This window comes from Schistocerca nitens, chromosome 4 (assembly GCF_023898315.1).
Source record: "Schistocerca nitens isolate TAMUIC-IGC-003100 chromosome 4, iqSchNite1.1, whole genome shotgun sequence".
NCBI lineage: Eukaryota > Metazoa > Arthropoda > Insecta > Orthoptera > Acrididae > Schistocerca > Schistocerca nitens.
Genome location: NC_064617.1, coordinates 32,389,311 through 32,402,937, shown reverse-complemented (window position 1 = coordinate 32,402,937; position 13,627 = coordinate 32,389,311). Strand labels below are relative to the sequence as shown.

The 13,627-nt window shown below is 38.5% G+C and overlaps 1 protein-coding gene across 1 annotated transcript in view; it reads left to right on the top strand.

Annotated features, from left to right (window-relative positions):
• LOC126251448 (pre-mRNA-splicing factor ATP-dependent RNA helicase PRP16) overlaps window positions 1-11,200 on the top strand; it is a 197,771-nt gene extending 186,571 nt beyond the window's left edge. The window contains exons 20-21 of the mRNA XM_049951876.1: window positions 2,855-3,072; window positions 9,616-11,200. Of these exons, the coding sequence (XP_049807833.1) occupies window positions 2,855-3,072; window positions 9,616-9,697 (300 nt within the window). The 3' untranslated portion in view covers window positions 9,698-11,200. The remainder of the gene's footprint in view (window positions 1-2,854; window positions 3,073-9,615) is intronic.
• Window positions 11,201-13,627: the final 2,427 nt, after the last annotated feature.

The window sequence follows — 13,627 nt, the reverse complement described above, 5'->3', positions numbered from 1 at the left end:
GGAAACCCAAAATCTACTCTGTAGGAATCAACATGGATTCCGGAAACAGCGATCGTGTGAGACCCAACTTGCTTTATTTGTTTATGAGACCCAGAAAATATTAGATACAGGCTCCCAGGTCGATGCCATTTTCCTTGACGTCCGGAAGGGGTTCGATACAGTTCCGCACTGTCGCCTGATAAACAAAGTAAGAGCCTTTGAAACGTCTACAGTTGTTAAAGTAACTTCTGGCATGCCACAGGTGAGTGTTATAGGACCATTGCTTTTCACAATATGTATAAATGACTTAGTAGATAGTGTCGGAAGTTCCATGCAGCTTTTCGCGGATGATGCTGTAGTATACAGATAAGTTGCAGCATTAGAAAATTGCAGCGAAATGCAGGAAGATCTGCAGTGGATAGCCACTTGGTGCAGGGAGTGGCAACTGACCCTTAACATAGACAAATGTAATGTATTGCGAATACATAGAAAGAAGGATCCTTTATTGTATGATTATATGATAGAGGAACAAACACTGGTAGCAGTTAATTCTGTAAAATATCTGGGAGTATGCGTGCGGAACAATTTGAAGTGGAATGATCATATAAAATTAAGTGTTGGTAAGGCGGGTGTCAGGTTGAGATTCATTGGCAGAGTCCTTAGAAAATGTAGTCCATCAACAAAGGAGGTGGCTTACAAAACACTCGTTCGACCTATACTTGAGTATTGCTCATCAGTGTAGGATCCGTACCTGGTCGGGTTGACAGAGGAGATAGAAAAAAACCAAAGAAGAGTGGCACATTTCGTCACAGGGTTATTTGGTAAGCGTGATAGCGTTACAGTGATGTTTAGCAAACTCAAGTGGCAGACTCTGCAAGAGAGGCGCTCTGCATCGCGGTGTAGCTTGCTGTCCAGGTTTCTTGAGGGTGCATTTCTGGATGAGGTATCGAATATATTGTTTCCCCCTACTTATACCTCCCGAGGAGATCACAAATGTAAAATTAGAGAGATTCGAGCACGCAGGGAGGCTTTCCGACAGTCGTTCTTCCCGCAAACCATATGCGACTGGAACAGGAAAGGGAGGTAATGACAGTGGCACATAAAGTGCCCTCCGCCACACACCATTGGGTGGCTTGCGGAGTATAAATGTAGATGTAGATCCTCTGTTACCTTCACTATTTCGTCTCTCAATGCTACCCATTCTTCTTCTACTGTATTTCTTTCTCCTGTTCTTGTCAATTGTTCCCTTATGCTCTCCCTGAAACTCTGTACAACCTCTGGATTAGTCAGTTTATCCAGGTCCCATCTCCGTAAATTCCCACCTCTCTGCAGTTTCTTCAGTTTTAATCTACAGTTCATAACCAATAGATTGTGGTCAGAGTCCACATCTGGCCCTGGAAATGTCTTACAATTTAAAACCTGATTCCTGAATCTCTGTCTTACCATTATATAATCTATATGGTACCTTCCAGTATCTCCAGGCTTCTTCCACGTATACAACCTTCTTTCATGATTCTTGAACCAAGTGTTAACTACGATTAAGTTATGCACTGTGCAAAATTCTACCAGGCGGCTTCCTCTTTCATTCCTTACTCCCATTCCATATTCACCTACTATGTTTCCTTCTCTTCCTTTTCCTGCTGTCGAGTTCCAGTCACCCATGACTATTAAATTTTCGTCTCCCTTCACTATCTGAATAATTTCTTTTACCTCATCATACATTTCATCAATCTCTTCGTCATCTGTGCAGCTAATTGGCATATAAACTTGTACTACTGTCGTAGGTATGGGCTTCATATCTATCTTGGCCACAATAATGCGTTCACTATATTGTTTGTTGTAGCTTACCCACATTCCTATTTTTTTATTCATTATTAAACCTAATTCTGCATTACCCCAATAATAATAATAATAATAATAATAATAATAATAATAATATCATGAACAACTTGGAAAGGATCACCCCGCCCTCCAACACAGCCTATCAATACTGCATGTAGTAGCCCTCTCATGTCCCTGTCACATACCTGCACACTTCCACAGGCAGCACAGTATCCTCTCCCATTCCTGCTCCACTGTCCCTTCCCTTTCGTACCCCATGTCTCCCCATTATCACCATCACCCACACCAGTAGTTTCCTATTCATGTCAGACACAGTTGCAGATGGGCCCAAAGCACACAGAACATTTGCTGTAAGTGTGTGACTTGTACTCGTATGAGTGTGTGTGTGTGTGTGTGTGTGTGTGTGTGTGTGTGTGTGTGTGTGTGTGTGTGTGTTTTCTGTTGGGGGAAGAATAGCTTTGTCCAAAAGCTTAATTATTTTAACAGCCTTTTTCATTGCGCCTGTCTGCAACTCAGTGCCTTCTCTCTTGTTTTCCATTTTTCACTTAAGTTGTCATGTGAGCATGTTGTATATGACTACAAAAGTCAGATGTTGACTTGAAACTTCCTGCAGCACTTAAGAGTCAAATGTGAAGCATGGTTGTGATAGAGCTTGTTGAAGCTTCATTGTTCATTGCTTATCCTCTTGTGGTGTTTCTCTCCAAAGATATATACAGCACTATGAATGATTTACCTCCAGCATTGATTGTTTTTCGTAGCTTTTATTTACACTGATGTGCTCCTAACTCAGTACCTGTTAAGGATGAAATTTTATGTTTCATTACCTTAGTTTGTTATCCAGATTGACATTTGCGATAAATTTTGTTAGCAGCAAATTTGTGAGATTTATGTAGTAACTTGGTGTGCAAATAAACAAAACAAATAAACAAACAGTTCAACTATTGGAAAGGAAATGGTGGTCTGTCACTTTCTGCTCTGGTTGGAGAATTTGTCTCTGACATTGTTAATGTATCTGTCATTTCCTTCTCCATAGGAGTACATGCAGTGTGTTACTGCTGTGGATGGCCACTGGCTGGCAGAATTGGGCCCTATGTTCTTTTCCGTGAAGGAGACAGGTCGCTCAGGAAGAGCCAAGAGACGACAAGCTCTGGAGCATCTTCAAGAAATGGAAAGTCAAATGAAAATTGCACAGGAAGAGATCAGACTGCGCAAGGAAGAAGAGGAACGAAAATTGCAAGCAGCCTCAAAAGCGTAAGTGTGACCACTGAACAGAGAAATCAAACGTTGAGGATGCAGATGTATTATTTCATTCATAATTATTTGATATGATGACTTAATGTAAATGATTTTTTACATATTGCATATTTTCACGTATGCTTGTGTCCTGTGTTTCAAGGATGTTATCCATCACAAATTTAATGAAGGTAACCATACTTTATTTAGTTAAAGGGCAGAGCTCCCATACAGGTATACAGGGGAAAGTTAAGAGCTGTAACTGTGTGCTTAGTATCCCTCTCATGTCCCTGTTTTGATTTAAAAACAGTTTCATTATTTACATGTGTGGTGTCTGTTCTTTCAAAATTAGGGCAAGATCTCTTCAATGCAGATGCACACCAGGCTTGAACTCTTACGGGAATCAGCGAAATGGTGCGAGTAATGAAGATGATGGGCAAGGGGCACTACATTAGTAGTGTTTGAATTTGGGTCTGACGGGAGGCATGCTAGGGTAGTCCGTGCAGTTACAATGACCACCATGTCCATGTGGCTTAGTGGCTAAAGCGTCTGCCTTGTAAGCAGGAGACCAGGGTTCGAATCCCAGTCCCAATTGATTTCAGTGCCCACTCACATCCAATGTCTGTAATTCTTTCATGTCTTAGTTTCATTATTATTCATTTTAATTGAAATAGTCTGTAGTATGAAAGTTGTGTGTTTTAAATAATTCAGGATGAACAATGTATGTAAATATAGTCCCTGTTTATTTGACAAGTATTTTAACCCAATACATTCAGTAGTGCAATTGTTAACCACTTCTTCTACTCTTAATCAGAGCACTGCTTCTATAGTAACACCTTATCATAATCTCTTCACCAATTTCACTAATTAATATTTATCATCTCATTGCATTTCCCGTGCTCACTCATCATCTACATTAATCTTCCATTTTACATCAATTATTTCTCCATGTAACACTGCTCTACTAATTCTGACCAACTGAAAATTCTAAACGCTTCCTCCCAACTCGAACAACTAATTGATTAATAACAGTGTACAGTGCTGTGCCAGACAGCCTTGTTCTTGCTGATATTTAGTCCCTGCACACACACCAGCCAGCAGTCCCCCCCCACCCCCACCCCCACCCCCCGTCCCCGCCTCATACCCTGCTGTCCCTCTCCATTCCCTGCCCAACTACAGTTTGCTGTGTTTATTCAAAGCCAAAGTTGCATTCTGGCAGCAGCAGACGGAGGTAGTGGTCATGCGTGTGTGAAGCATGCCTGAATGTGTGTGTGTTTTCATTTCTGAAGAAGGGTTTGGCTGAAAACTCAATGTGCAGCAGTCTTTATGTTGTGCCTGTCTGCAACTCAACTCGTTATCTATGCAGTGAATAGCAATCTATCCTTTTCACAATATTTTAATTGATTAATAAAACACAAGTACACTCAAACAAGAAACCTTGCATTATCAATACTACAATATCAAACAGTTGTCTCCTAGGTTACCAAAGACCTTGGCCTCAGTAACTATGGAACACTTATGGTATGTATGTTGTGTCATTATGTGCCTTTGTTCCTGCCTCCATGTATCCATCCTTCCTTGAGAGAAGTGTTTTCAAATCCCCATCTGGACATCCAGGTTTAGGTTTTCTATGGTTTTTCTGCATCAGTCAAGGCAAATGCCAGTACGGTTCATTTGAAAAGAACACAGTCAAGTTTCTTCCGTATATTTTTCCTGTTCAACTGTGTGCTCCATCTCTCATGATATTGACATTTATGGAGTGCCAAGTGCCAGTCTCCCTTCCTTCTGTCCTCCATTCTCACTCCAACACAGTAGATTTATTGGTTTGTTGAACTGAATCAGTTAAATTAGCCATATAGCTAAAATTCATAGTTGTTTGATTCCTCATTGTTTTTGGTACTCCCAATCATCAGTAATTTTCCAGGTGGAACCATTAACAGTTGACTGGAATCAATAGACTTTTGAATTTGAGAGTTCTTTATCAAATGCCATCAACAATTTGAGAGTAGATGTGCACCCATATCTTTATGGGATTCCTTGATTAATGAATGAAATATTCGTGGTATGAAGAGTTAAAAATTTAGTTCCAAAGGTCAAAGTTTTGAAGAACTAGAATGAGATGAATGACAGTGTACAGAGAACAATATGTGCCCTAGAAAGAGAGAATAAATTGAAGCAGTAAATGAAGAAGCAGTATGGATGAAAGAGGAATAATTATTTTACTTTCTGCTCCACTGGTCTGTGCATTTTAGCATGTCGAAATTCTGTTTTGTATCTCACCAGAACCATCCTTCATAAGGCAGTGTTTGTTCTTTCATGTTGGGTGTTCTTCATATTTGTAGTTTACTTGTACACTCTAAGAGCATTCGAAGTTTTATATTTTCTGTTCCTCCCTATCAAGTACCACAACTGCATTGCTCATCACTATTCATGAGCACATGAAACTCTCTCTTCCCTTCAACCTAGGCCTCCATGGCAAACATATTTGCACCTACAGAAAATTCCTCAACACCTACACCAACCACCTCTTCCTTATTTTGTTCTCCCACAACTACACTATGGATCGTATCCATACATAAATCTCTGCATCTCATCCTATGATGACAAATATAACTCTGAAGCACCCACTTTGTCACCCAGTACTACACTCACCTCAAATGGCGCAATACATTACTCTGTCAAGTCTTAAGATTTTCTCCAGTCAAACTCTCAGATCATATCATCCATCCTTGATATTGTTCCCACATGACTGTCTGGCAGTTTCCGTAGCCCTTCAAAAGTCCATGACATCCTTGTCATGGTTTCTTGGTAAACAGGCTCCTTAAAATACTCTCAATAGGCATTGATATCTTTGTGCATTTTCGAAAAAAATCCCTTGAAAGCAGGATGGTTCATCTTACTGAGTGGAATTCCTGCTTGTGTAAGAGTTGCATACAAATCGATGTTGAATTTCTTCACATTTTGGCTTTTTGAAGAACCCCGTTCAAAAGCATTTCATAATAGAGGTTGCCGTAATTTATTTGTGTGAAGAGTGGTGTTCTACTTAGAGCAAGAAGTGTGTTGTTTGATGTGATTTCCCTAGTGTTTTTCATCTAATAAAATTCTTAAATAAATGTAAGAAAATGGTAGCAGAAGAAAAGAGGAAAAGCTGGGAGAAATTCACCAGAGAGTTGGCAAAAGATGTTACTAGTGGTAAGAGGATGATATATGGAATTACAAAGACTATGAGGAAGGAAAAAACGTACACAAAACTAGTGAAAGGGGAAAGTGGAGAGCTATAAATGCAACCAGAGGAGTCAAGGAAAATATGGAAAGAGTACTTTAATAAATTACTAAATGTGAAGAATGGTAATGGAAAGTGAATAGAAGTATGGCAGAGGGGCAGGATATAATGATGTTAGAAGTGGAACTAGCTCTGAGAAAAATGAAGACAGGAAAGGCACCTGGGATAGATGAAATTACTGTGTAGATGATAAAGGCAGCTGAACCAGTTGGGCTACAGTGGCAAAAAGGATGTGTACCTGAAGAATGGGGAAAGCTAATAATAATCCCAGTTTTCAAGAAGGGTGTCAGGAAAGTATGCGACAACTATCGAGGGTTTACACTCATATCCCAAGTAGCAAAAATAATGGAGAGAATAATGGAAAGAAGAGTGAGAGAAAAAGTGGAAGGGCATTTAGAAGAGGAGCAGTATGGCTTTCTTCATGGTAGATCAACAGTGGACCCAATCTTTAGTATGAGACAGTTGATGGAAAGACATTGGGAGTATGGGAAAGATCTGATGATGAAATTTCTCGACCTAGTGAAAGCATATGATAGTGTTCCCAGGGAAAAGGTATGGGCAACCTTGAAGAGAAAGGGAGTTAGAAAGCAAACACCTGAAGTCATCCAGGCAATGTATGAAAAAATCTCTAGTTGTGTGCAGACATCAGTTGGAAGAACTGAATGGTTTAAGAATGTTATGGGACTAAGACAAGGTAGTGTGTTATCACCACTGCTATTTATAATGGTGATGGATGAAAGTCAGAGAGACGAAAGAAGCCCACAGAGGAGGGGGGATGAAGCTGTTACTATTTGCTGATGATGTTGTGGTGTGGGGAACAAGCAGTAAGGAGGTACAAAAACAGACATCCTAAATGATAGGGTCAAAAAATATGGAATGAAATTTAGTGTGGAGTAAAGCAAGACCATGGTTGTAACCAGACGGATAGAGAGGGCAAGAGACAAATTCATATTAAGGGACAGGATATTGAAAATTTGGACAACTTATTTGGGAAATATATTAATGGGGAATGCTCATTTGGAGACAGAAATTAGAAAAATAATACAACAGAGTAGCACATTTTACCAGTGTGTGAGGGGCTTGGTGTGGGGAAGGTAAGTGCCAATGAGATGCAAGCTGGTGCTATACAAGACTTACTTCACACCCATACTAATTTACAGCTCAGACACTTGGACTATGACTAGAAGATAGGAGAGTAGGATACAATCCAGTGAAATAAAGTTTCTGAGAAATATGCTAGGGAAGGTGAGGAAAGACAGAGTGAAAAATGAAGATGTTAGGAAGGACATTGGAGTGGAGAAGTTGACTGAGAAAATTGAAAAGAATAGATTAAAATGGTTTGGGGAATGTGAAGAGGATGTGAGAAGGAAGAATACCAATAAGAATGATCGAGTTCAAGATTGAGGGCAAGAGGCCAAGAGGAAGACAGAGAACAAGATGGATTGATACAATAAATATGAGTGTAAGGAGGAGAAACCTGCTATGGAACGAAACTGCAGAAGAAGAATGGTGGAAAGACCAAGTAAAGTGGCAAAGTACCATTGATACCCCAACCCGACCAGATGTTGGATAGAGAGGAATCGAAGATGATGATGAAAATTTTTAAATCATAAATAGTGCATCACATAATTGTTCCATCAGTTTCTGTGGAATCTTGCTTGAATTCCTGAGCCAGAACAGAAAAGCAGCATGGTAAAGCTAATTCTGGTGAAATTAAAAGTATAGAATGAAATACACTTGTTGTTATTTCTACTGTTGCAGGCTATTTATGGTGATAAAGTGAGAGAAAGAGGATTTGTCATACACACAGCTATTTTCCATTGTTGCAGCTGTGCTTTCATTCTCACATTTACTGAAAGAGGCAGGCTCACTAATCACACTGCAAGCTGAGGAGACTTTAATTGAAAGTTAAATATTTTGTATTGATTTGAAACCATATACAAGTATGATTAAGCTCACAAGTCATTTATCTTGTAAATAATAAAATGCACATAAGAATATTACTGAAAAGCTACAGTACCACCTTTCGGTCCAAGGTGGTACGTAAAAAACAATTATATTTGTATGGGGACACAAATATTGGCAAGTCTACTTTGATTGAAAAAGTCCTGTCACGCAAACAACATGTTTATCTACCTTTTTGTTCCGAATTCGGATTTGGGGGTTATGACCCACGTGTTCATAATGTAATTGTGTTTGAAGAGTTTGAGTGGTCTAGATGGCGTCCGTTTGCATCAATTTTGAAGCGCATTGTGGAGGGACGACCTGTCACTGTTAATGTGAAGAACAAACCAGGGATGGTCATAAAACACCGAGGCTTGGTTATATTTGTGTCAAATGAGTTTGCAATTGGAGATGAAGCCTTAATATCACGTTTGAACGTAGTGCACGCCGATTGTCATATTGTTCATTGTTTATCTATGAAGGAGGAGGTGGCGTCGGACTCGTCGGATATGGAGACCCTGGAGGAAATTATATGCGTCTCGTCGGATGAGGATGATGCGCAGGGTTCGCGCTGCACGCCCGAGGCGTTGGATACGCTGACGGACGAATCTAACTAAACCGTATTTCGGACGTATGTGTAAATGGAGGACGGAATATACCCAAACAGGAGGTGTTAGGTTTGAATATGGAAAGTAAAGGGGCTTATGGACATGGTTGAAGGAAGAAAGGCAGAAAGGGGCATGAAAAACATCTTTTTGCAATGAGAGCCAAACTGTGCACTGTGGTATCTTACCGCAGAGCTTCAATTTATCTTAAGAGAAAAGGTTCACATCTAGAAATCCTAACCCTGTTCATGAGGAAATATACTAGGGATAGTTTTTAAGTACTTTTAACTTTTTTTTTAATTTCTTGAATTATAGCATTCTGAAAGAAGGTACTGTCCAGCCGTTCTGTCTCTTTATAATTTAACAATTTTCTCAATTGAATTTTTCTTTTGATATGATAAACATTATTTTATGTCCTCTCATACAGCCCACAATGATATTAAATGGCAGATAGTGTGTGACATCCAAAAAGTAAACCAGAGTGTAATGCTTCAACAACAAAAGTACATCTTTTTAATACAAGATTATCACAAATAATGAAATTGTTATTAAAAACTTCATAACTCTTTTACTGTTGTTCCTGGCATTCTTTTTCCAATTAGTTACATTATCTTACACCGTGTCATTTTACTGTAGTGGCTTATTCATATTGTACGTGATGTTACTGTTTATATTATTTACATATGTTATAACTGCAATGCAGTGACAGCAGAATTAAAATTTTTACAGTGGTGAAATTGTTACACCTGGCCTTCGAGAACCTGGCACACCTGCAACACCTAGAAGAACCCCAGCACGGTTTGGTCTTTGATGGAGTAAATCAAATAGTTCCTGATTAATATTCAAGGATAAAATGTTTTGTTTGCCATTGCTGAAGGTGTTTTGTTTTCTTATATTTCATTTATTAAGACATTTTTCATTGACATCTCAAGAGCCCTGCGATTGTATTAAACTTTTAGCAGGTCACAGCTGTGTTCATAAAATGAAGTACTACACTGTTATTGACCTATTTGTTAGTCACCATGTTTGCATTATTGTACAAAATGGGCATTCAAGTAAACATATTATTTTTTTACGTGTGTATAACAAAACCATTACTAAACATGATTGTTTTAGATAGCCTTCTCTTGAATGGCACATGGAACATGGTGACTCGAAAGCATAGAATCCTCATGAATTTTATTTTAAGAAAGGTAGTCATGTAAAATTTTGTATATTTGATATGTTTGTTTAGCTCTTGGAGAAGTTTATAATTTAAAATTACCCTGTAAAGAAAAGATGTACATTATTAGATTTAAATAGAATTTGTGAATATAATGTCACAATAGATTATTTACATGTACATGTGCATGTTTTTAAGGAACATACATGGAAACTGATAAAAAAAATAGTTGGCTATCTACAAATGTGCAGTATTCCTTTGGTAACACAGAACTTGTGTGTTACTATTTCATCGTAGCAGTGGAAGATTTAGATGGGTGCCTCCTCATGAGAAATACAATATATATTTTAAGATGTTTGAATAGTCATGCATCAGTACTACTAAGGGACCGATGTTTTATCTTATTTGAGATTTGTTCTGTATCTGAGTACTGTGGCAAGCATTCGTTCCAAATGGTGCACTTCAAGTAATCTGCATACAAAAACCATTCCTTCACATTGCTGTAGTATTGTGAAGCCTACATTTTTAGTACCATGAGATTTGTTTGGTTACAGTATGCCACATTATCACACATTATGTAATAGATATTTAGACAGATTTTCCAGTTACTTGTTGAAAATTCAGTTCATTAAATTTAACTTGCAGTTTACTCATTTTTAGCTACTTCTGTCTCCAACACTGTGCCATTTAAACAAAAAAGAAGTGTCTAGTAGGGGAGCTGTAGGCAGATTCTGTGAACTCTAATATTGTTAATCACTGGGTTTGAAAATTCAATAGATGGATAAGACTTGAACATTCACTGCCATTGTCTTCTTCCTTACTTCTCCTTTTGCTCTGTCTCTTCTTTTCTTTCTGTCTTGACCAGCATTTATCTAGAAGCTGCTAGACACAAAATACAGTACTGTGATGAGTTTTCTCTTTTGGTTGCAGACATAGAAATAATACTTCGCATGAGTGAAAATGACCATGGTAAACTTCATGAAACATCGTTTTGTTGCTGGAGTTTGCAGTTTTTATGTTTTCAGAATGGAGTTCAGAACCAAAAGATAATCAATGACAAAGCATTCTATTATTTTAAAACTGTTTTAAACTAGTTTCCATAAAATGATAGTACAATTTTTATATTTTTTGATTTCTCTTCTTTGCAAAAATGAACACTTGTTTTATAAAGTTCTTTGTTTAAAAAATGTAAATAAATAGAGTATAAAAACATAACATTGTTCTATTCATTCCATACAAGTGTGCCTATCCTCATCTCCCAACCCCCTCCCCATCTCCCTCTCACTCTCACTCTCCCTCTTCCTGTATGTCTCTCAAGGTTCTTCCTAGAAACTTATAGTTGGCATGAATTAAATGCACGGAAATGTATTGATGGTAATGAAATCAGTTAAGATGCAATGACATGAAATAATATTAGTGCAAATTCTTTAAATATGCTGAACCTGAACCTGCATGGCAATGAATCAGTAGTGAGAAATGAAAAACTTTTACTGTCACCGATGTTCACACACACACACACACACACACACACACATGGGCAAAATAAAACTGCTCATGTTCCTCTCCCAAAAACAAAAACTTTGCTGTGTCAATACATTTGAATGAGTGAGAGGAGCTGACATGTTTAGAGACCAGTTGAGTGCAACACAAAATGGCACTTACAATAAAACAGCATGTGTTTATTGTTGAGGTTCATGCAAACCATAAATCATGTATATGGAACTGTTTGTGCAAGTGCTTAAGACTGGAGGTGTTGTGGCAAAACCTCCAGCAAAGCCTGCAATGCAAAACTTAGTGGCAAAATGGTGAAAAACAAGCTCTGTAGTGTATAAAATCCAAAATTATCCGAAGAACACCAGAAAACATTGCCCAAGTGAGGGAAGGCCTGGAACAAAGTCGTGAAATCTCATTTAACTGTACGAGTGGGAATTAACAGATCATCGTATTGAAACAATATAAAAAAAGACCTTCATTTGTATCCCTACAAAGCACCTGGATGAAATTTCATGTGTTGTGTTCTGTCAGTGGTTTCTGAGTGAAGTAGAATCAGGATCCTCGGTTTCTCATTTCTTCAGATGAGGCTTGGTTCAGCCTGTCGTGGTACATGCGCTCACAGAACATATACCATTATGCATCAGAAAACCTGCATCAGTACTTTGAAGAGCTCATCTCAAGATTGGTATTAGGTGCACGATGACTGGTGTCCACATCATAATACGATTGTTTCACCAAATTGTTGATCTTAACTGGTCTGTCTAGAAACTGTTTAATCCATATGTGGATAAATTCATAGAAGATGAATGAGTGTTCGGATATTTTCAGCAACACAGAGCAACAGCACGTGTCACCGTGAGAGCCTTATCCCAAGTGTATGATGTGTTGAGTCAGGTGTGGACAATCAGCAGAAGTAGTCCAATCTCATGATCACCTGATCTTTCTCGGTGTGATTTTTACCTGTGGAGAAAATTGTATTCAAATAAATCTCTCGTGCTGGAAGAGTTACTGCAGAACGTGGAGAACACTATTGCTGCTATTATTCAGGCCGAGCTGCTAACCAAGTGTCACATTTTGATAAATCGGGCACAGTGCAGCACTGACATTAATGGTGCCCATTTCCAGCATCTTCTGTGATGTTCATTAACAAGGGTAAATCCCTCGTCAGTCTTACGGTAAATATTTTCCTTTTCAATATTTCTTCTATAGCTGTCATTTGGTGAATACCAACATTAGCAACTCGAGCTTGTGTTTGCAGCTTTCACAGTGGGACAGTAATAAAGAAAGAGTGTGAGTGTGTACAGCAGAAACTACAGAACGCAACCACTGCAGACAAGATTCATAATTCATACTCATTAGGAACAGATGAGACAAAGCTATGGAGATGTCATAATATGTACAGTGAAATGAAAAGGAAAAAAGAAAATCTCTTGAAATTCCAGAATGAAAATAATACTCAAAAGAACAACAATAATAGAAATAACACATTACCAAAAAAGCCCTGTAATTGACTAGATGAGGACTATTCAATACAGAAAAAGGGTGAGGAGTAAAATGCAAAGAGCTCTGCAAATGCAGATGTTTTTGGTTGTCACTGGATTTAATACATGCAGAAGAGACAGGGTAGCCATCAGTGATCAACAGACAAACATTCAGAAATTTGTCATAGTGTACAGAGAAAAGTAGGTTAAAAAGTTGGAGGAGCTTCAGTGACACTGTTAGCACTGATGATGTAAATGCTGTCAGTAAAAATAACCTGTTCCAGTGCAAACAACCCTGATCTTCAGTGGTATTGTTTACAAGGTGTCCATCACAGACAATGGAAAGTCCAGGATGGAATAACAACAATACTCACCACATAAAAGAGGCATTTAGTCACAGACAGAAAAGAATACCAGAAATATTTAAGCTTTTGAACAAAGTCCTTCCTCAGAAGTAGAAAACTCAAACAACTGCAACTGACATGTGCATGGCTACTATCTCCAGGCACGTGGAGGCTGTAGCCATGTGTGTATTAGTTGTTGCTGTTGAGTGACTGTGTGCAAGGTCTTTTTCTGAGGATGGACTTCGCCAGCAAGATTAAAT